The following is a 23767-nucleotide window of genomic DNA, read 5'->3' on the forward strand; positions in this document are numbered from 1 at the left end:
CGGATTGCTTTTATCGATTTCGAAAACACAAAAACGAACCATCGTCTACGCTTGCATGTAAGTCTTACTTTGAATAGAAAAGGTTTCAAAAAAATAACCCCACTCGAATGGAGGTCTTTAAACGGTGTAGATCGCTACAGTAGTACTGTTATAAAAGACAACGGAAATTGGACAATTTGTTTATGAAGAAGTAATGCAACAAGGACAAAACGAAACTTTCGTTTCTACCTTGCCGTAAGGTAGCAAACATTTAAAGGCAATGTTAGCCTTTTCACTATTGGTTTAAAGAAATGAGGTTTTTAACTGCCTCTTGCCAATTCATAGTTCTACCGACACGGCACTAATTACAGAATGCTTAACTTTGAAATTGACTCCTAATAAATGGGTTGGGACAACAGGCTAGAGAAGCACTACGAACTATCGGACTACGGTAACCTATATGCAAATACGGAGCACAGTGAGGAGAAACAAAATCTAAACATCGTCAATTTAGATGCAACGACGAAAAGCATTTAAAATTTTACACAAAAGATTGTCCGAGGAGCAAGAATGCGCGACGGTGGTTTGAAATAAAAACGCGACACGATTGTACTACACAAGATAAAAAAAACAGATACCTTAAAACTACGTAAACAATTCGAATAACGCTCCGGTAACCATAATCCACGAAATCATAGTCAGATTTAGCTTTAAAGTAGTAATGCAGCTGTAGGGGTTTGCTAATCGTCTGCTGTATCGCTTTTTGTCTCTCACCGCGCACTTCCGAGCAATTAAAAAATAGGCCAACAATCGGGCCAGTATCCTCGATATCGTCCTTAGAAGTCCTCTCCGGGTCGGGACGGAGCTCCCCGCCAACAATCGTACCTCTCTATCGCGATACCGACTCGAGCATTTCGACGAACAGCTTGTTCATCGTCACGTTGCCCTCGATATGCACGTTCGTCCAGAACTTACGGATGATGAAGTCCGCCTGCCGGAGTGATGGCAGCAGTAAAAGCAGCTGCTGCTGGTGCGATACAGCCTGATGTTGCCTGAAGGGGGAAAGAACAACGATAGGAAGCGATTGAAAATGTGCAATTCCCTCTCTGCTAATTGCGGATGGTAAAAACAACACTTTACCTTAAAAGCAGCACACAGTCATTGAGTGCGTACAGTATCGAGTCACGGATCTTTTTGAGCGCATTGTAGTTGTCCAGTCTGATATCACAATTTGAGAGCGACAGGGCCTTTAGCAGATAGTATTCCTCCTTGGTGGCCGAGATCTTTTCCAATCGTTGGGTGATTTGTGCGAGCTGTCGGTAAAACAAATCGTAACAAATGGAACAGAATTAAATAAAATTGTTACTTATTCAACACTCAGGGTTAGTCAGTTTTAGTCATAGAATTCGAACAACAAAAGAACACATCGAAAAGTTTCAAAATCTGCCATTTTTCGCGTTGTCTATTTGCACATGTTTGTCGAAAAAAAAGACATATCCGGCAATCGTAGATTTCTCAAACGAAGCTATCCTTCACTCACAAAGAATAGTTTTTTTTATCATTTTTTGTCAGATACATTTTTCTACAATAAATAGAAAAATAATTTACCACTGTTCCTTTTCAAAGGCTACTTCTAATCGAACCTTCGAGTACACTAATCGAGGGGTTTTGTATTGCCGCGAGAGGGTTACACTAGAAAATTTTGTATTTATCATATTTGAAATTTAGGAAGAACAGCCTATGATATAATTCTCTTCGTAGATTTATAGTATTAACTTACATGGTTGTAGAGATCGAGGGCGCCACACTCCTTTGCCGATCGCTCGTCGAGCCAAAAGTCGGTGGCGAAGTAGAGCCGTCCATCGAACGGGATCGAACGGAAGGCGAGCATCAGCGTGAGCAGCTCGGCCCAGCTCACCTGCAGCAGGCGCATCTGGTCGTTGAGCGGCAGATCGGTGAAGCCCGGTATCTGTTTCGCCCAGCCGATCACACCGACCAGCTCCTTATCGTAAATATCACTCAGCACGCTCAGTATCTCTTGCGCGTCCCCGCCCACCGTCATTCGCTCGACCCCGGAATCGGCGGCCGCTGTCGCCCCGGACGCACTGCTGTTGCTGCTATTGCTGGTGCTGCTGCTCGAGGACGAGGAGGAAGTTGCCACGGTGTTGGCACCGTTGGGCGACTGCGTGGCACCGCCAGCGCTTCGCTCCTCGCCCGTGCTGCCGTTCATCAGATCGCCACAGTTGCCGATCGAGAGTGGGTCGGGCTCGAACGAGGCTAATACTTCCAGGATCTTGATGTCCTCCAGCGTCTGGGGCGTGTACATCGGGTTCGACTGGACCAGCTGCATCTGGTACGTGTTGGCGGACGGATTGCGCCGGTACTTCTGGCGGCCGCCCCGTACCCGGTCCAACCGGACGCCCTCCTTGAGCATGCCCATCAGCAGACACTTGCGGAACCGGCACGCCTGGCACGCTTTCCTCCGCCGCTTGTTGATCTCGCAGTCGTTGCTCGCAGGGCACGTGTACTCAATGTTTCCTGCGGAACGTTTCGAACGGAATAGAATCGAACCTTCTTCCTCCTCTCTCCTTGCGCTCCTACCTACCTTGAATGGTCCGTTTGAAAAATGCCTTACACGCCTCGCAGCTCGCGACGCCGTAGTGAAATCCGCTCGCAACGTCACCGCACACCAGACAGAGCCGCCGTGGGATCTCCTCCTTGATCGTGTCGTTGTTGGTGCCATCGCTGCCAAAGTCGCCGATTGCGGAGGTGGTGGAGCTGCAGAACTGTCGGTCCGGCGATCCGGGTGACTGTGGTTTGACGTTGCTCGGGCTGTGTCCGCTGCCACTGCCGTGCAGCTCCGTCAGTTGCGTCGTCTCGTTATTGTTGTTGCTGCATTTGAAATCCATCTGCAAGAAGAGAAAATACATTTGTTATGTCCGAATGTAAAGTGAAATTGTATTTGTGAATAAACGAAATCAACTTAAACATTGAACAGTGGTCAACAGCTATGGGATGTGTTGATGTGGGTAACAAAACGTGGTGCATGCTTGCTGTGAAATGGTTGGTCCTTAACTTGAATGAAATGGCATATCGGTTTTGGCGATTTTTAATGAGCAATCGAATCTTGATTCTTCCACGCCTCAGCAAAGCGTAATAAAAGCTTTAGCACCCTTGCCAACCAGCTTGCGATGGGGCTCGGGAAGGCATTTCTCTCGGCTTAAAGTTACCTTGCCACTGGGTGCATTGCCATACAGCAGGTTGATCTGGGAGAGGCTGCTGCCGGCGGACGATGGCGACGGGCTGCAGCACGACGTTTCAATCAGTTCCTGCTTGATCCTTGCGGGCGTGCTATCGCTTTCCATCAGGGACACCTGCAAAAACGGAACCGAAACCGAAGTGGTAAACGTGAACTGTCAGCAACATCGGGTAAGCAACACAGCCAACGAGCGAACGCTTCCAAGACAAACACAATCCCGGAGGTAAGGGAGGGTGAGGTGGTTTGCCTTTCCCAATTAGCAAAACTTAAAATCAATAATTGCACGACTTCCTTTCAGAAGCAAACAAAACTCGTTCCGTTTGAATGCTCCAAATCATATGTTAACATAGCTTATAAAAAAATAGTGCAGGCGAACATTTTCTCCAGCGAAAATGCGAGAAAAGTGATGAAACTGAAGGCAAACAAAAGTGAACAAACATTTTACGGGAGATAGGAGGAGTGTTTGCCTGCTGAATAGTTCGTGCATAATGCCCTCGGTTGGAACATTTTGTTTTGAAAGGAAACTTAACCACACATCAAACATCATCGAAAGGCAAAAATTCAGCTGCTTCTTGGTCCTTCAGAAAAAAAAACAATTTCCGATTGCCGGTGCTTTTTGGACCCATTGTCATAATTTTTCATAATTTATGTTTTTGAACCCAGCTATTACATATTTTAGCTTTTTTTATGTATGGAGTTTTGTGTATACAAAAAACTCGATCAATACTGAACTGTCGCTTCTGAAACTTTCCACACATGAAGTTTAAGCACTGCAGACGTCGATGAAGATTTGTTTAATGACTATGTTTTGATAAAAACTCAGTTTTCCTATCACAAACTAAACAAACATGCACACATATGTCAAGAAAATATGCCACCAAACTCATACAACACGGGGATATCACTGAAATATCCACCATTTTAAATATACCGTAATTGTAACTATTCAATTAAAACATAGCTCTCAAGTAAAGAATTAAAACCCTAATTCTTTTCTCAACCCCTTCTTCATCGGACATCGCCGGGGCGTCAAGCTAGTAATTTATGTTTTTAAATACTGCCAGAGCGAACTGCGACTTATATTCTTCAATAGTTTTCAATTATGGAAAAATCAGGCTTAATATAGACGCTTTTCGGAATAAAAACTATTTAATAAGATAGAATTCCAACATGGATTACTGCTGTGTTGCACTCACAAGCCTTCAAAAGAAGGAAGTTTACTTATAACCAACGAAAGCAATCAGAACCTTCACTAAGCCGATAGTGGCTCAATTTTAAGCTCGTTGTTTAATCGAAGCTATTCCCAGAGGGGGTGCACTTATCGTCGATTGCTTGCGAACGGGCGAGCGAGCGAGCGTATCGAAGAACCAGGAGCTCGATAATTCCAACCGGATGAGAGCCTCCTTCCCGGTTCAACAATGCACTACCGCTAAGCCGTACTTAATTGCACTTCTGCTAGCAGGTTTGGGGGAAGGTCAGCTGCAAAACCAGACGCTCCCTGCATCGAAACAATATCCCTCTACCGGGTAAAAATGGTCCATAATTAATTCTAGCATTATTTTTTGTTTTGCTAATTTTTCCCTGCTCCCTGCTTCGATCGTTTCCACTGCAAACCCCGTCGTACAGGAATTGTTCTCTCGTTAAGCACCTTTCGGATCCGTTCCGCAGAAAAGGCTTTCGGGGGGTGAATGCCGAAAAGTGCACCCGGCTTCACGCTAGTCAATTTCGTGCAATTTTCGGCCTCCACTTTGCGGCCTCGAAAATTGGGCACCGCGCTGCCTGCCCGAAGGGGGGAGACGAATCGGTGGGATAGGTTAAAGATGGCTTTGTCGTTGGTTTTTTGGCGGACCAGACTGGACAACGGAACACCACCAACATCAAGCCGAAACGAGCGCGCACGGGACACGCTTAATGCACAATTGATTGATGGATTTACTGCGATTCGTTCCGCGTCCCGGTGGACCGCACAGGTTCCGGCTCCTGCCACTACCACCACCTATTCTCCTCCTCATCGTGCTCCACCGCCCCACCACTTTACACGTGCAATGCATCGAGTCGAATAATCTCCTGTCCTGTGTTCCCCAATTACAATAATCATTTCCACTGGAAGCCCCCCTCCCCCATCGGCAGGTAATCCTTTCCCCCTCTAACCACCAGCTGGAACATCTCGTGGGCCACAATGATAGAACTGCACGCTCGGGGGGATTCGCCCAAAACCAAAACCACGGGTCAAAAAAAATCCTCCTTCATGGATTCCCATTAATCGATCCCCAAACTATGGAGGAGAGAAGCGTGTAATGAGCTGCAGTTTGATGCAGATTTCGTTTTGTTACTTGCTCTTGGTTTTTTTTTTGGGCAATCTCCCCCTTCTTCTCCCACCGTTCCACCAGGCAGACTTCATCCTACATCATCGTTGAACGGGGAGTATTATTTTGGGGTGAAAACCTTGACACTGTGCAATGACCTCACACACACACACACACAGAGGCTATTCGGTGCACTTCCCTCCCGTCCCTCGCAACGCCGGTACCGATGATGTTAATGCACCATCATCGTCCACCGTCAGCAGAGTCATCATTAGAGCATTGTGCAGTTGCTGCAACCGGTGGTGCGTAGAGGAAGCGTTAATTTTATTTTATTTCATCCTCTTCCACCGAAATCATCCCCCCCTTTGCGGTTGAAGCCTATTTTTTGCCGGTTGGAAAGCCAAAAAAAGGCACGCAACCCCCTCACGCGAAACACTAGTACAGCGGAAAAGTAGTAGGTAAAATGGTAATTTTCGCCCACGGATCGCGGGGGGATTCTTGATTGCCGGTCGTCGCCGGGAGCGGACTCGATTGAATACGAATGATTGGAGGCTTCGGGGGAACATTGGTTTCTCGATAGGCGTTAAAATTGTCTGCATCAACAAAAAAAAAACCAAAAATAAGCGAAGGAAAACGGTTGCCGTTCGAGTGGCTGTCGGCGAAAAAATGGCGAATCGAAACAAAAAAAAAAAAGTGGCACCATCGGTGATCGGTGGTTTATTAATTTAACGCAGCATGCAACCGAAAATTAGCTCTGCTTCAACCGGTGGTCAATGCAGCTCATTTAAAATTTGGTAAAAATCAAACCCTTTCAAGCATGACGGGTTCGCGGAAGAAGGGGAAAAAAAGCTTATTTTTTGCTTAATCCTCACCCCGATCACAACCGGAAATTAAAAATCGAACCTGCAGCCTTCTTATCCTTTCAGCTACGTTGTTCGGCATCTCGCCATAAATTCGGGAGAATTCTTTTAGTCTAAAATTGATTCAAGAGTTCTCCACTTGATTGGCAGCTGGCAAAACACGAGCCTTTAATCCCGTGAAGTAAACCACCGAGGGCCACTTTTACTTTTCGATCCCACAAAAACCCAGCCCTTCCGAGGATCCGCATGAGGTGGGTTGAAAGTGAACGTGAACGTTCTTAGCGATCTGAATTCATTGGTGTGTGACGAAGTAAAATAAAAAGCCTCGAATTAGAACTTTGAAAGGAAATCCAATAATTTTGTACACCGTTTCAATCAAACTAGCACGCGCACAAATGGAAGAGAAATGGATTCACAACTGAGGTAGTAAAATTATGAACGGGCAGAGAATAAAAGTTCAGTAATAATTTGCACTCAAAAACTCGTGTACTTAAAACCCCCCAAAAGTGTGTTTGCTTTACAAGTGTTCTGCCACAAACAGTCCGTTTCCATTGGGCATAATGCCAAAATACTTTTCCGAAGAAGCAACTCTTCTGGCCAAAGGAGTTTGTCTCGATCGATCGAAAAGTGAGCGGGACGGCACGTGTGAAGGGCAGAAAAAAATCAGCCAACATTACGCCCGCAACCAACACACTCCGGGGTTGTACCAGAAACAACCAACACCACAAACACCAGCCAACCAGGCCAGCCAGTAATCATTCAAAAGCAATTAGCGCCGGGGAAGATGGAGTTTTGTGGAGGATGTGTTTTTTTCCTCCATTCCTTCTCGCAACACACGTTTCTTGTTCTTCACTATTTTCGCGTCGACTACCGCGAAACAACGTTCCACGAAGGGGTGGTGTGCTGGTGGGTGGCGGGTGGCGCGAGTTTCGTTCCTTCGATTCGGTTTCGTAATAATCCGGTGAAGCGGATTGCTGTTCGTTCCAGTCACAACAACAGTCAGCTTCCTGAAAGTGAGAGGATGCCCGCGCCAGTGACGGAGAAGCACGGAAGAACATGGCGAAGAAATTGGTGGCTTGTAACGACGGCTCGACTCGCCCCCCTCTTCCCCTCCTTTCCCTTTTTGTCTGGCACCGGCACGAAGGAACGTAGCACCGAGAGAGCACCACGGCCATAAAGAGGAAGAGAGGTATCTAATGCATCGTACGCCAACTGTACATGGCCGGCTGGGTAATGGTCGTTCGTGTCTCGCCGTTTCGATCTTCTTTCCTTCCTTCCCCTTTCGCGTTCGCCACTATTAGTGGGTCGGTCGGTTATGGCGTGTGAAGGCGCGGGGAAGGCGGCTTCAATAATAGTAAAAGCCTCTCTCGCGTTCCACGGTCAAGTTCAAGGCAAACTAGCGCTGCTCTTGAATGGCAACCAACACCAACACAGCGGCATCGGTGCGTCGTCGACGGCGAATTAAAGCCGCCCGAAAGTTTGCTGTGCTGGTGCGGCCATCTTGAATCGTGGGCAAGGGTGCAGCATCCCGGTGGTCAAAAATGTTTGGTGAGATGTTTTATTTCTAAAAATGAAAAACAAACCATTTTAAGACAAACCGAAGAAGGAGAACATTTAGGTTAGAAATAAATAAACTAAAGCGATCCCAGCGCCCCCAACGCTGCGGGCTAATTTTGATCTCGGCGAAAGATCACTTAATTCTCAGCGATTGCAACCGGACCATGCTAGATCACACCCTCCCTTCCTACTCACCTATTCTTTCCCAAGGGTCGAACGGTGGCTTAGATTGGAGCAAAAAGTAGCATAAGCATTATGCGCGATGATGCCAGCGGCGAAAGGGCCACACCGGTTTCGCATGACGATGATAATGGGTCGCGCCACTATCAGCACTCGAAAACAAAGCCGCCGGGAGAAGGTCAAGAAAGTGATCGGTTGGGAAAGGAGGCGGAAAAGTCGTAAACATCGCGATGGTTCAAAGACGAAAACATACTCACGCCGACGCCGCATGCAAAACGCAATCGAACGACTGACTGAGCGCATCATTATTCGGGCTAAAATGTGCGGATGACACGTCATCTTTCGAGTCGGTCGAACACGCACACTTACCGCCTGTGACTCCGGGTGCAACTTTCCTTCCAAGCTGGTCTGACCATCGTCAGTGCATTGCGCAATGGTTGCTGCAGCTCAATGGACGGTTGCGGAGTGCATATAAATATACCGCTATCAGCTGCCGGGAAGCGGAAATAATTTCCGGATGGTTGTTTGACAACATTCGACTTCCATTCCGGAGTGTGGAAGTGTTAGTTAGTTACCAGCGAAGGCTAAAAACACATTGCAGAAAATGAGGGTCAGTTTTAACCGATGAAATAACAAGGATTTATTTATTTATACTTAGAATTTTCTCACATAAAGAAAACAACAAATTACTTTACACTGTTTTCAGGGCCAATTCGTCGACATCAAGCTGCTCTTTGTTGGTAGTAGGCAGTCAATTGCACGCGCACGGTTTTTGTTTGGTTTCGTTAGGAAGCACTTTGGGCTTGTCAAGTTTAACTTTGCCGTTATCGGTAGCAACATTGGTGCGACGAGAAAAGGTCGCGTTGTTGTCGCGCCAATGTTGCTACCGATAACGGCAAAGTTAAACTTAACAAACCCAAACTGGTTCCTAACGATGCCAAACAAAAACCTTGCGCGTGCAATTCACTGCCTACTACTAGCAAAGAGCAGCTTGATGCGAACAAACTGGCCCTGAAAACAGTGTATCTTACTTAACGGAAAAAAAAATAGTTTAATGAAAGAAAACAATAAAGGAAAAATGTTAAACAAAAACACACTTCCAAGCAATACTAGGGTTTTATAAACGACATAAAAAATTATACAAATTGAAAGTAAATTAGTATAATCCAATTCATTGCAGGAAGGAATATAAAAAAAACATTTCAACGGAGAAGAATATTGTGGTGCGCTATTCAACTTTTTGCATTATTTCTGTGTGCTTTTTTAACGGATTTAACACTTTTCGTTTAATTTACATTTAAATCTAAACAAAAATTAAGAACGGATTCCCAACATTAACGGAACGTCAAATTTATGTTATTTTCGAAAGACAGCAAACACAACGCATGCAAAAAGATAGAAACATAGAAATAGACAAAGTTTTCCCAGTAATGTTAATTATGTGAGCTCAAATATATCAGCGGAATGTGCTTCACGAAAAAAGAAACCTCAGGTTTTCGGGGAACAACATCCACATGCTCTTTTTTGTGTCCGTGGCACTCCCTCTAAACAGTAGCCGGAGATTACGATCACACTTGACAGCATCTTTAACGAAACAAAAAGCTCTCAGGGGTTTAGTTGTTAGTTTTTTTTTTACACAGCTCCGTCCGCGCGGGCAAGGCTTCTACTTCTAATTGACAGCTGAGTGCTGGCAAAATTGATTAGTTCTCGCATTCGATGGTAAACTGCAATCCCTGCTGTGTGTGTGTGTGTGTGTGTGTGTGTGTGTGTGTGTGTGTGTGTGTGTATGTTCCAGCGGTTGGTTCATTTTAATGTCCGCGATTAGCTCGAAGCTCCGTTATGACGCGAAAAAGCCCCAAACAAATCACGGAAAGCATGCGCGAATCCTTTGGCTTTGGCAGTTTACGAGTCCCAACCCTGTCAACTCCTCGTCAAAACGCCGAGAAGGGGAGTCGCTGCGAATATGCTATCGGTTGTCATAAATCTTTCCAAAATACACACGCGCCTTTCCATCCGGACCATGGTCGCCAGGGCGATCCTTCTCCGCAAGATCGAGCCGAAGCGATACGGTGCGAATCACGAAGGTAGTGATAATTAAATTAAAAATGCATAAAACCAATCTTTACGGGGAGGAAAAAATATATTCTACCGGGAAGAGCGACTCCGACTCAAGGCAAGCCTTCGTCCGAATGCCTTGCTGCCAATGGACGCTTGCAAGTAGAAGACCTAGTCCCAGCAAGAGGTACGATTTGAACACCCATCTGTCAGCTTGCGAGAGGAAGCGATAGATTTTAAAGCAACTTTTACGAAGCTAAGCTCAATCAGCGAGGAGGTTGGCGCGGGGTTTTGAGCGCACGTAAGAAGTATCGTTAAAACTCACCTTTCAACCAAAATAAGCTAGTTTATATAGAGAGGTTTGCATCGGGAGATGCGTTGATAAGTGCTGCACGAACATAAAATTGCACAATAAAACATGAACCTCATCGCATACAAAATGGGGTAGAAACCGGACATTTGGAAGGGAATTGAAAAATAAATTATAAAAGATAAAATGTTCAACGAAAAAATGACGGAATAATGACACTTGAACTCTTCGTGGCCAGATCCTTCTACAAAGTGTCTGCAATCGACTTCGCAATCTGTAATGGTGCACAAAATCCGTGCGCACACGCCACAATCTTTTACACAGAATAAAAAAAGACCTGCGGTAATAAACTGCCATCAGCTAAAATTGAATATGGGAGGAGAAAAAAAAATGGCGTAACCACATAAAACAAACCGCTTACGATCGCTGCTGGTTGTCTTTCCGCCTGTGCCCCCGGAACATAATGTTTGCGCACGGTGCTCAGCCTACGGTTTTTGGCTCGGTTTGGTCATTCTGAGTGGTTCGGACGTTAAGTACGGCCATTTGAACGATTCGTTACGTGCATCGGCGGTGGACTCGGACGCACGTGCATATCTCCTCCGCCACTTCAAACGACCATTACTCAAAGGCTTGTCTTTCGACAGCGGTGTTCCTTCTCCACACGCCCCCCCAATGGAAAACTATCCACCGATGAGTATAGACGAATAAATGTTCCGTAATTTGTTACATTCTTATCCGTTTTTTAATTCCTGCAAAAAAATCGTCAGCAAAACAAAAACAAGGAGGAGCGAGCAAGATGATGTTTTTTTTACAACTTCCTACCACTCCTATCCGCAGGCTAAGGGTTCGAAGGAAATATGTTTTGTTGACTCGAATCGTCGAGGTTTTGGGGGTACCGTACACAAGCAAATGTTAAGACATTTTCTTATGGGCAATTTATCTGCTTCTATGAAACATGTTTGATCTCACTGGAAAAGATACATACAATGATCATGTTCAAGGTGCAATTTTTACATTTTCACATATATTTTACAATTCATGAACTACCAACACTGGAACATCATTAACAATCAGGAAAAACATAAATTTCCAGATGGTAATTTTTAAACTTATTGTAGACTTCAATTCGAACCGATTGTTGGGAAAGGTAGTGTTTTTGTCCCAACTCTGGTAGCATTGATATAAACTGCTCGTTTGAAAAGGTGTTATGCGTGTCGTACAAATATTGATTCTTTGGAGAAAAAAAAAAATACACAAGCACGTGTCAATGCAATGAAAGAAAAAAGTCATCTGCGAAATGCTTTTCCACACACATTCAGAATAACAAAAAAAAAATTACACGCGCTTAAACTGTACAAACTCTGTCGATTGATCGACCAAACGGTAAATGGATAAACGTATATGTTAGAGCAAAAAGAGCACAACCCAAAAGCAAAAGCCAGGAAAAACACGGCAACACGTTCGCAGCTATACAACCATCCCAACAGAACGTGTTTATGATTGACATCTTCAATGATGTGCCGGATTAATTTAGTCTAGGGAATCGACTTTTAAATCAACACAGAGAATAGACAAGGGAGAGGTAAAACATATATATCCCGTGTGCCTCAGCAAAAACTCGATGTGCCCGACAAAAAAAAACATAATTGAACATAACGCGATGTTTATGATTACGTTAAACAAAATCACTTTGCTGTCTTTGCAATTTAACTACTAAGTAACATAATTTTCTTCTTTCGCCTTGAAACGGCATTTATTGAAAGCTGCAATTCAAATTACATACCAATTTTCCGTAAGTTTATCTCCATATATCATTTTCGGAACCCTAAATCCCATCATCAATCATTCAATTCTTTTTATTCCTCTCTCATTTTTTATAGCACCACCACAAGAAGCCAAAGGCTCGGTACCACCTTTCCCATTCATTGGGCAAAAACGATCTTATAAAAAAAAACGGGGAAAAACGCAAACCGTGACAAAATAACGATAACTTACAAAATACCACTAGAGTCCCCCCCCCCCCCACTCCCCCCTCCCGCTACCCTACCGCAAAGGTTAGAACAACACCACGGCGCGGCTGAAACACGATCGATGCTGGACGGATGATGATGGGAACCAGGCGGGGGTAGAAGAAAGCGTGGGGAAGGAAGTGGAGCCGTAGGTGTGTGAATCGGACAGAACGTACCGGAATGTAACACGAGAATCATGGCTCACGGAGAATTGGTCGGGAGGGGGTTGGGGGCTCGGGCAGGGTTGAAAGCCGGCCGCAACCGAGGGCTGACATAATAGTGTGAAGAAAAAGGATAGAACACACAAAAAAGGGCCGGATCTACCGATTCCCTCCCTCACCTCAACGGGTTACGGCTGTTAATTTGTGGCACGACGTATCGAGTGTGTTTTGTCGTTATATCATCCCGGCAGTTCGCTTTCTTGGGCCCATTGCACAACTGTTCTACACACCGGCAGCAAATTTGAACAAACCGCGAGTTGCGAGACGGTAACCCTTGAAGCGAAAGGCATTACATATCCGGGGGGAAACAAGCACCAGGGGAAGAATTTACGCCGTCAATCACCTGGTCGGTAGAGTAACCCACTTACCACTTCTTGCATCCAACCGTCAATGACGTTTTCGTCCAGCTTGGATTTTTCCACTAGCCACTGCCTTCCGACTTCCATCGTAAGCTAGTTGCGGTCCGCGGGAACCGGCCGAGAAGGATCCTATTAAAACGATCGACCAGCCTGCTTTTGGCATACAGGTAAACTGATTCTCCACCGCTCTTGCTACAAAAAGGCACCTGACTCACGCTCAAGTGAATGCGCGTTGCGATTAAGATTAAAGCTTCGTCGTCTGCCTAAACGTCAACTTTGAACCGCTCCACACGGATAGGATATTTTTACAACACCTGTGTGTCAAATCTGTTTACGGAAGGCACTTGAGTTCATCCCCGGAAAGTTCTAAACACAACAAACCGTTTTTTTGAAACCGTCTCTCTTGCTCGAAAGTAGGATCACAGAGGCACACTTGGCACTTTTACCCGTCCTCAGCAAAAGGCTAACCCTTATCACAGTACACACGATCGCTCACATACATACACACGCACGCACTTTATCGATCAGGGAAGATGATGCTGGCGCACAATCAATCCTCCAAAATGACGTTCTCCACAAAATTCACCGCGGGGGTTGCGGTGCCGACTGCGCACATGTGTGTGATAACCCTGTCCGGGCCCTTCAGCTGCCAGCGCGCAGGTACCCGATAGTCCAAACAAGCGAAACGTCACCCGATCGACGGCAGCACCTTCGTTGTTGCTTTCCTACGAGTCAAGAGTAGCGAAACATCGGCGACCATCGAAACGAGATTCCGATTGAACGGTGAAGCGCAACGCGGACAGCTTCGAGAGGACAGTGGAAGGGCCACACCACGCTGGGCGACTCGGCGTTCTCGTGGCGGTGCGTGTATTGGAGGAGCCGGATTCTCGCTCACCAGTCGCAGGACGTCCGAACCGAGCGACATAAAGTCTCGTACTGAGCGCGGTTCGGTTCGCGAAATTTGTTTTTCATATATAATACGCTTGTGCTGCCCGCCGTGTTCTGGCTGGGTTTACTCTATACATGGACCCTGCCCGTCACCGTCACCGTCACCGTCGGCCTTCCTCCGCCTCCGGCTGCTGCTCCAGCGCTCGATCGTCTTTCGTTGCGGATGGAGCTGCCATAGCTACGCCGTCGTTGTTGTGTGTATCGGTGAAGGGTTTTTGTTTTTGTTTTAAAAACTCGTCGACTGGCGGTGAAACGTACACACACACCACCGGTATCGGCAGCAGAGCAGCAGCATTATAATTTAATCGCGTATTCGCGTTAGAGGGAAGCCGAATCCGGTGGACGCACACAACGCTGCGATCGTCGAGCCTCTTCCTCTCGATTCGCGGTATCGCGCTACCTTTCGATGATGATGATGATGGTGATGATGGTGATGATGGCGAATGGCGCTGCTGATGGTGGCGGTGGCGGCCGGCAAACCGCATGACACACCGCGAACAAAAATCCCCCACCGGGATGTGTGTGCGTGTGAAACCCGGTTCTAGCGAACGCGCACCATAACGATCCCACCAGCTGTTACGAGCGCCAGCAGCTCGCCATCCGTCCGTCGTGTTCACCGCCGCCGTTTCCCTTCACCGAGGCGGCTTTTCTGAACCGAAACACACACACACACACACACACACGAACGCGGAATTCGCGGCACCATGCAGCCAAGCGCAACTAATCGCAACCAGCCCCGGCGGGGAAGTGTGAGCCACGGAATTCGGCAACGCATACCCCCTGACTTCCCTCCCTTACCCGTTTGGAGGAAAAACTTTTGCCAGAACAAAACATCCACACACTCCCCTGCTTCGATCCAACAAGATCGGCAGAGGACGGACGGACCGGATTACTGGCGCGCCTGTGGTAGACCGGCCCGTCGTTCCGGTGGCGGTCGCGTTTCCACCGATGGAAAGTGAACGCAGCCCTGGCGGGCGCGGGCCAGGGAAAGTGAGATGTTGTCGGGTTGTGTTTCCTCCTCATCGCATTCGCTTCGTTCGTACGCGTCCAGTTTGCGACGATTCGTCTCACGCCATCGGTTTGGTTTGCTTTGGTTTGGTGAGGGAAGGAAAACAGGCCCTCTCCAATCGGACCCGTCGAGCATAACAACTCGTGATGTGCGTATCTGTGTGGTGCCTGCTGGTGAAACAACGATTTTGTTTTTTTTGTTTTTTGTTTTTTGTAGTAAAGGGTTTTAAAGCTCCAAAATAACCCAACCATCAATCACGAACCGGGGCGGCGCCATCGGAATGTCAGCGAGCCGACGGTACGGGAAGAAAAACGATAGAGAAGCTGGCGAGACGACGGAGGAGAGGTCCATCGGAAAGTTTTGAGAAGAGAAATATCTTTAAATCACATGTTCCTCTTTCATGTGGTCAACACATAGTCAACAGTGACTCCGACAAAATACATTAAATCTTTTTCTAGAACCTCTTCTAATAGCTTCATTTTCAATGGAGGCGCCTGGTTAAAATTACGAAACTGGATTTTCAAAAGGTGTTAATTGTTGTCCCAACAAGTTTATTTGCTGATTAATTTAAACCAATAATCAAATATGGCAAAATGAAACACCACGCATAAAGAATAAAGATCAACTGAATATTTGAAAAGGGGGCGCCAAGTAGTTCATCAAGCAACGGTGTAGGAGAATTTGAAAATGTTCAACATAAAACAATCAGTAGATGGCATCATATCACAATATAATCCTCTAATCGCTTGAACTACCGTGAGTACGCCTTTAAGGTTACGAGAAATCATTTACAGAACAAACTTAATTGCAACATTGCGCTTTCTCAAACATCTTCTTTTGTGGCACAATTACCCAAAATTCTTTAACGACTTGATTAGACGAAACATAAAGTAAAAACTGCTACTGTCCCCAGAGCCTCCTCTCTTGGAAGTCTAGTCAATCCGTCAAAGTCCATTTCAAGTGCAAAATGTGTACCTAATCTCTAGACACCCATAGTTGCCTGCCTTCTTTTCTATCAGATGTACCGAACACATCTCATAGATTCGAATCAGACGCGTTCTTGACCGTGAGACGGCCGCAGACGACCATCGGTTTGCCGAAACAGCTGACACAGACCTCCCCAAAAAACGAGATTTACATTTCTGTTACAAATTCTGGCGGCCAAGAGCAGCATATATTTGCCAAAAAACATACAAATGTATACGGAGGCTGTCTGAGCCGGGGACTCGGAAGGACTTCTAATTCATCGCTGCCATCAGTATGCGCCCCTCCCGGGGTTAGTTTGAAAAACAGAAGGAAAAGACAATAAAATAGAAGCGATTTTCCCATACCGTGTTGTAAGGCATCTAAATTCAGGAAAGAATAGTGTTGGGTAAAATTCAATGAACTGCAAATTAGAAACGTGTTTCATACAGGATGCCGCTGTTTACCCAACCCTTACCAAAGCCGGTTGAAGCTCTTGAACTTATTTATACTCGACCCTTTTCGTCGAAACGAGCCTTATATTGGTTGGTGGCAAACGTGCACGAGAGTCAAACAGCAAGCGGGTGTGGATTGTGCACTTGTGCAAGGCAAACGTTGCGTGCACTTGTTCGCAGCTCGTACCAACCGCCGCTGATAACATCGGTCAGCGAGATACTGTTTATGCAAAAATAGTACAAACCGACAGAACCAGTAAACGTCAGAAGACAAGCATGCCTTGGGCAAGGCCTTATCAGTGGGGCGCTAATCAACTGCCGGCGATCGATCGTTGTGAGGCGGTGCCAAGATAGGCGCAAGCGCTCCCAAGAAAGATAGTGGACGAAACGTGTTGAGCGGCCCTCGTGTTGGGCGCGCTCGTCCGGGGGGCTCTTGTCTTGTGTGCTTTTGGCGTGAGTTAGCGCCATCTCAAGCTCGCTGCCTGTCTATCGCCCGTGGGGTGCCGGCCTAACCGGTTGAGTCCAGTTCCGCCGAGAGCCCCCTAGTACTCGGTGCGAGGAGGCGCAAAAGTGAAACCGGCACGATTCAGCGCAACACGCTGTTGCTTGGAGCCTTCTCCGGAAGGAGCCCGCGAAGGCCGGGGACGATACGAAGGCACCTACCATAATCACTTATCCCCAGGAATATGGATGACCAACAGAGGCCAACGGAGCAGCATCCCATCCTCCACTGTACGCAGTATCGTTGGAAGAAGAGAGTGTTATACATGAACACACAGACATACAGCGAAATAGTTGACCCTTTTTGTATGCTTGAGTGACAGATTTTCACCTCAAGATAAGATAAGCCGAAAGACTTTCAAAATTTAAAATAAATTTTCAGAATGATTCAGAATAAAGAAGGCAAATAAAGAGACTCAAAGTAACTGGAGTTCAAAGTATCAACGTTTGTAAACCTTCGATAATATTGTGTTACAAAACCTTACACAAAAATAATGTTGTAGGGCTTATCATCTATGACATCCCTAAAAAAAATCCCTACCCTCACGTTCCATAACTCGTGATGAATCGTACGAAGGACTCACGACGCACCTAATCGGAGGTTCATACCCATAGTAGCGGATGATATGATCCAAATGCTGATAGCAGCACATCAAGCTGCATTAAAGCCCGGATTGGTTATCAACCCAACCCAACCGGGTTTGACCCGGCGAACTTTCTATGTCCTGCTCCGTGTTGAAACTTGTGTCGACGCGTCAAACATCTGGGAAGGATCGTGTTTAATCTGATACGCCGCTCACGGCGTAGTAGTAGCACATGTCAAAATGAGTCCCGAATAGACGTCACTGGCAGAGTCACCTGTTGGGGAAATCTTCCACTTCCATTAAACTCGGTGCGGCACGTTTTTCCACTACTCTTTTTTTTTGTTGTAGTTCTAGTATTCGAAATAAATTCATACCAAACGTTCAGCAGAACGAAAAACGACAGTGAGCTTCCTCTCAGTTCTTGTAATTCTTAGTTGACTGATGCACTCTGTAGCAAACCCTACCGACGCATCATCTCTAAGAAGTGCAGTCTTCCAAGAATCATGACTCAAATTGCCAAGTTCACGGTCACGTCTAAAATGCGCTTCTGCAGCCAACGCGACCAAGGTATGCACCGACGCGTGAAGTGTAGGAAAGTGAAAATTCCAACCCATTTTAAGTCCCGCCATACGACGACCGGCAAGCAACACAGAACTTGCTTTCTAAATTTAGCTTTCGCTCAGACTCATCATAGAAGGGACGCTCGGATCGTTAGTCACTGGCGTTGGCCCAACAGCGACCAAAGGCGCGACACAAAGAAAAAAACCTACTCTGCGCAACAGAACGGAAATTAACGCTCCGGGTGCCGTTCTAGGAACCAGACCTAAACAAGCCTACATTCCGGCCGCCGTCCTCTTACTTTCAGTGGTTCACAGCTCAGCGCAGGAGTTGTATTCTATTCGTCGATTTGAGTTTGCACGAGGCCGTCCCGGTGAATCGCGGTTTTCCAGACACACGGCAGACACAGGAGGGCAAAGAGAACCGCTCCAAAAACGAGAAGCACCCAAATTCTATGCAATCTCCATTCGACCGACAGTTTCTCCCAGACTCCCCAGAAGTCCCCCAGCAGCGTACATCCCCATCCCGGCTGTGCAGAACTCCTCCTCGCGCACACATTCTACGCACTCAGTCAAGCAGCTCTAAGTCCGCGGCCAAGACTTGGCTCTGCTATTTCTAGCCAACTTTTCCATCAAGACGAACGTCACCCACCTCACTCGCTGCCTGCTTGCCCCCCCCCCCCCCCACCCCTCTGCGAGACGCTCTGATGATGGAGCAGATTTGAAATTTTAATTGCCCAATTCTTTGGCCCGCCCGGAGATTCGCCGGCAATGTTGGCTGTCTAGCAAATTTACCTATATTTTTTTCTCGTTGTTGGCTTCTACTTCGCGGTTTCTTTTATTTTTTGTTTGTTACAAACTTTTCAGTGAAATAATCACGTTCTCTTCATTTCGCTCTTTTCGCTTGTTCGCGTCTTCCCCGAATGTCTGATATTAAACCGATACCGGAAATTTAAAGATGCAGGCAAAGATTTTTGGGGCTTGTTTTGTGTGTACAGCTATAGGAGTCGCGATGATCACGTTGCTCGTATATTCTTACTCACAAAATATACCAGTTGATTGGAAGGAAACATACACCTTCGTCGTTTCATTAGTATAGTTATACTTGAATCGATTTGAATGACATAAACACGATCTTGTTCCGAAATAATAATAATGTGCCGTACATTTGGCAACACGTCAATATCTTAAGAACCTAGAATTGCTCTATACTCTAAGTAAAAGTGCTAATTAGCCAAAAAACCGAATATACTCCATCTCAACAGGTTGTAGAAAAGTTGACAGTGTCTAGAAAGTTAACTCACATCCAAGCTGCTCAGTACACTAATGGTTCCATGGCAGTACAGGGGAATAAAACACTAGGAAGAATATTTACCTGGAATGAAATGAGGAGATAGAAAAGAGATGAGCATTATTTTTTTTTTTCGGTCAAGTTCAAGATCACAACTACACACGCACACACACACGGGCAAACTTCTTGCTCCATGTACATCATCTGGCATCGGCCACCAGATGATGCAGGGAACGAAACCATCTCGATCGCTGATCGAAAGCAGGGTTCGGCTGCGATCTACTTCAAAAGCGTCAGGACGCACACTTCGAGCGTTCGATCTTCGAGCCGTTTGTAGGTGTAGGCAAGTACACACTCTTTTCGCTAGCATAACGAACGGCTGACATCCCAACCCAAGCGAAGCCAACATCGAACGATAAATGGTCAGGGAGTGGGGGGATTTGGATGGGCAGAAGAAGTTGTATATGTTTCGAAGCGATCGCGGCGTCGATCTCGGATATGTTCGCCTTAACACACTGACACCGTTTTATAATTCTCAATAATCAAGCTTTGTTGGTCGATATTGACTAATGGGCGATGTTAGTTTACGTTGTAGTCAAAACACATAATTAAGAAAAATAAATCAGGTTTTTACCTATCAGCTTTCAAATCAAGGGATGCGAAAGAAATCAACTTAAGAACAAAATGTACCTCAAGCATTGCACAACAAACGACAGCAAAGGAAAACAAAAGGAAAATTTTATTCCTCCAAGAAACAACTACAGACATATAACAAAAAAAAAAAGGCTAATCACAACAGCGAAGCACAAACCAAACTAGCAAACAATCTCTCCATAATTGCCCAAAAAGTACGATGTATTCTTGTAGCAATGATTCTGCAATCAGCAAGCCGATTATCATCGTCTGCGACTCCATAAAAATAATTCTACACCAAGAAATCGGCCGCCACTATCGCTGACAATAATCTTTGCCGTGCTTTCCTTTCCCCGCCACCCCCTTGACCTCCGAGCACAGTAGCAATAGACTCCCGATATTTTCCCACCGTCATCATGCCGAATTCACGGTGGCAATTTTCGAAACGGACGACTCGCCGACACGCAATCGTTACCGTGCGCGAAAAGAGTCATTAGCGGCCGAATGTGTCACATCAGGTTTTGAGTGTATTTCCACAAATTGCCGGTCGAATGGGAAGCCGAGCCTGGAAAAGTGCCGCCGATTTTCCTACGACCCACTGGTGCGTGGTTTGCCTGTAGGAGGAGTGTGTGTGGTTAGGTTGAAGTATGCATGCATGCTACTAGACGTGAGGCAAGTGAGCTGTAGAAAAACGTTCTACATGAAAACGATCACTTACTTGGCCAATTGTAGGAATTTTTCTTAAAGACAGAATGACAATAGTAATGAAGGCTCAACTGAATAGCTGCGAACGTACAAGAAGTGTTCCTTCTTCGCTCGTGACGGCAACATGGAAGAAAGATTCTCAAATCCGCGGCATGTACTTTGGATCGTGGGGACTCAGCATACTGTTAAGCGCACGCAATGCATGTAATGTACACGCAAAGGCGAAGCATCGTGGGTTTTTTTTCGATTCAATCATCTACTCCCGTTGAAGCGAAGCAGTACGAGAGGCATAAAAAAACACGAAAACCGGTCGACCAACATGTCCAAAAAACCCATACCAGTGTGTTCCGGGTGGGAAAACGGGGGCGACGAAGTGGAGAATCTTTGTGGCATTCGAAAAAAAGTAAAATAAACAAAAAACAAAACCAAAACTGAAACATCATCATTGCGCGCACACAAACGCACACTTTGGAGCATACTCACACGTACACCAAGCAGCGAACGAACGTACATTTGTGCAGAATCGACTAAAATAAATCTTTCCGTACTGACCCTGAACTTGACTTCAGACTCGCGCCCTTCGCCTGCCTCAATCCCCATTTTCCCATCCCCCCTCTTTTTCTCTTTCTCTTTACGCCCGTCCGTGTGGTTCTCCAACGTCCGCTCCGGGACGGATTGCACTGCGGGCTGCCAACCATTACCGTCACTTCCCGCCTCTTTCGTGTCCCCCGCCCCCCATCCCCTCCCTGCAGCAACTGTCGGGCCCCTCTCTAATGCTTCTCTGCATCGAAGAGTGCGCGATGCGGCACCGTTTTCATGGTCAGCGAGCCGTTTGCACTTCTGCGCCGAATGCCGAACCGGCGACTCCAAGCTCCATACAACACATACCGAAGGGGACGCGGGAATGGAACCAGAGGGAAAGTGAGGAGGATATGACAACCATTTCCGTTGTGTGCGCATTTGGCTGCCAAGACTTTTCTTTTCCTTTCGAAACTTTCCACTGTTGGTGCAATTTATTCTAGGAACAGTGGTTCTCAACCTGGTTTTCGTCATCGCAATCCTTTGCTGCTTGGTTCAATAAATGCTGCAATGCAATAAATATATGTAAATCAACGATGTGTTGTTATTTTATGTCCAAAATTTAATGCAAAAATTGAAGATAAAAATAGGCTTTGATATTCTTCTTCTTCTTCACTTCGTCGAGGATTTACTCCAGTACGGCTATTGAATCCAGCTTCCTGGGCCTTCGCAAGCTAACCTGGAGACATAGACCTCTTTAGGTTAAGGACTGGCAACTAAAGGCCATATGTCCTGATTTTCTGTGGTTTTCGATTTTCTGTAGGCGTCGCCTTTTGACTGCCACCATGCGGCCAGGAGCACTGCTAGCCAACCACGCTAGTGAGCAGTCAAAATGCGGCTGTTCACCCGCCGTAACGAAAGGAATATTTCCTTCCGTTTGTCAGATCGCACGAAACTCGTGATCCGCTTGATTACTCAAACAGCACGAGATGTGCGTCGGCTAGGATTTCTCTGACTTGAGCTCCAGCTCGGTTCTGATATTAATCGTTAAAGAAAAATTAAGAAATATCGAACTAAATTATTTTTTTGTTGGAAAGGATTCTAAAGGTTGCTAAATTTCATTCAAAACGAAGGCTATTTTTTTGTTAACAAACATCTCTAAAGCCGTTGATTGGCTCGTGTGTGCATTGTACAATACATGTAACTTTCAGGTGTAAGGCATCCTGGCTAGAGTTGTTTAATTCAGATTCAGATTCATGAATTTCAATGATTCTTTGCGTTTAAAAAAATACAGCAATCTTTCAATAAGAGATTCACGAATCCCACAGATGCAACAACTGATGAAAACTTATGACCAAAAAATGGGTAGAGGGACCCTTTTTTGTCGCTCGTAAGATTCGTAAAAGATCCATGAAAGATTCATGAAAATTCATTACGGTTTCGAATGGTTAATTAACGTTTAAAGATTCGAATCCCGCAAGATTCATGAATCCGTCTGAATGAATCTAAGGTGAAAGATTCATGTGAATAAATTCGTCAAAAGATTTATAAGGCACAACACTAGTCCTGACATATTTCTTTGCTCACGCAGTTGAGAAGCACTGTTCTAGGGGGTCACGATTTGCCCGATACCATCCTCACCCAATTCCCGTTCCTACAGTTTTAAGCTCACTTTTGCACCTCTGCCAAATGAATGGAATTTTATGTGTCGTGCTTCAACAAATTTAAGGTGCCTTTCCGAGGCAAACCTTAAGAGTTTTCCCATCATGCATCGAATGGTACCACCGTGGGTCGAATCGAATATAGTGGATGGAAAACATTCAACTTTATAGGTTCATCCTAGCCAAAGCATCAAACGTGAGAGAATCGCAACCATCGTAGAGTGTACTAAATAGTGTTTAAAAAACATTGATAACGCAGCTCGCGTACTCTAAAGCATTGCTAAACGAAGCTAAGAGGGGAAGTACTTGATGAACGAATGCCTCGATGCAATTGTTGCACCGAAACTGCATGCACACGCATACACGTTCCCCGTTGGCTCCGCATAGTCGCTAGGGTGTGCGTGCGCGTGTGTGTGTGTGCGTTCCGGCCCCTTGGTACATGCAAAGAAAACAAAAACAAGTCAAACAATCCAACAAACCACCGTCGACAACGACAATGATCGTGAGCCACGACGGCAGTTTCGCTTGCGTTGGCGATGATGCTGACGACGATCATGGCGATGACGATGATGGATCTTGGCAGAACGGAGACGGAAGCACGGGGGAGATCAAGAGTATTACCAAAAAAAAAAAAAAAAAAAAAACAGCCAAACCTATTGCCACCGCTGTGTTGCACACATTGTGCGATAACTGCATCGGCCGCGATGCAGTGGGGGATAAAATTGATGCAATTATTGTAACGATCGAGCGCACTGAGGGAACGCAAACGTACTTTTGGCGATTGTGTGGCGGCTAAATATGCCGATGTGTTGTCTCCGATCCGCACCCTGGTTTTGTTGTTTAGTG

The 23767-nt window shown here is 46.0% G+C and overlaps 1 protein-coding gene across 1 annotated transcript; it reads right to left on the reverse strand.

Annotated features, from left to right (window-relative positions):
- Positions 1 to 853: 853 nt before the first annotated feature.
- Positions 854 to 13122, reverse strand: LOC131285383 (steroid hormone receptor ERR2). The gene is made up of 6 exons (XM_058314237.1): positions 13105 to 13122; positions 3210 to 3353; positions 2585 to 2888; positions 1760 to 2517; positions 1120 to 1292; positions 854 to 1031 (listed from the first exon to the last, which is right to left on the reverse strand). The coding sequence occupies exons 1-6, from the start codon at positions 13114 to 13116 to the stop codon at positions 869 to 871; spliced, it is 1554 nt and encodes a 517-aa protein (XP_058170220.1). The 5' UTR covers positions 13117 to 13122; the 3' UTR covers positions 854 to 868.
- Between the last annotated feature and the right edge of the window lie 10645 nt (positions 13123 to 23767).

This window comes from Anopheles ziemanni, chromosome 3, assembly GCF_943734765.1.
Source record: "Anopheles ziemanni chromosome 3, idAnoZiCoDA_A2_x.2, whole genome shotgun sequence".
Lineage (NCBI taxonomy): Eukaryota > Metazoa > Arthropoda > Insecta > Diptera > Culicidae > Anopheles > Anopheles ziemanni.

Coding starts and splice junctions, on each gene's coding strand:
- LOC131285383 (XM_058314237.1), bottom strand. Junction 2,889..3,209: donor GCAATGCACCCAGTGGCAAG/GTAACTTTAAGC, acceptor CTCTTCTTGCAG/ATGGATTTCAAATGCAGCAA. Junction 1,032..1,119: donor GACTGTGTGCTGCTTTTAAG/GTAAAGTGTTGT, acceptor TTCCCCCTTCAG/GCAACATCAGGCTGTATCGC.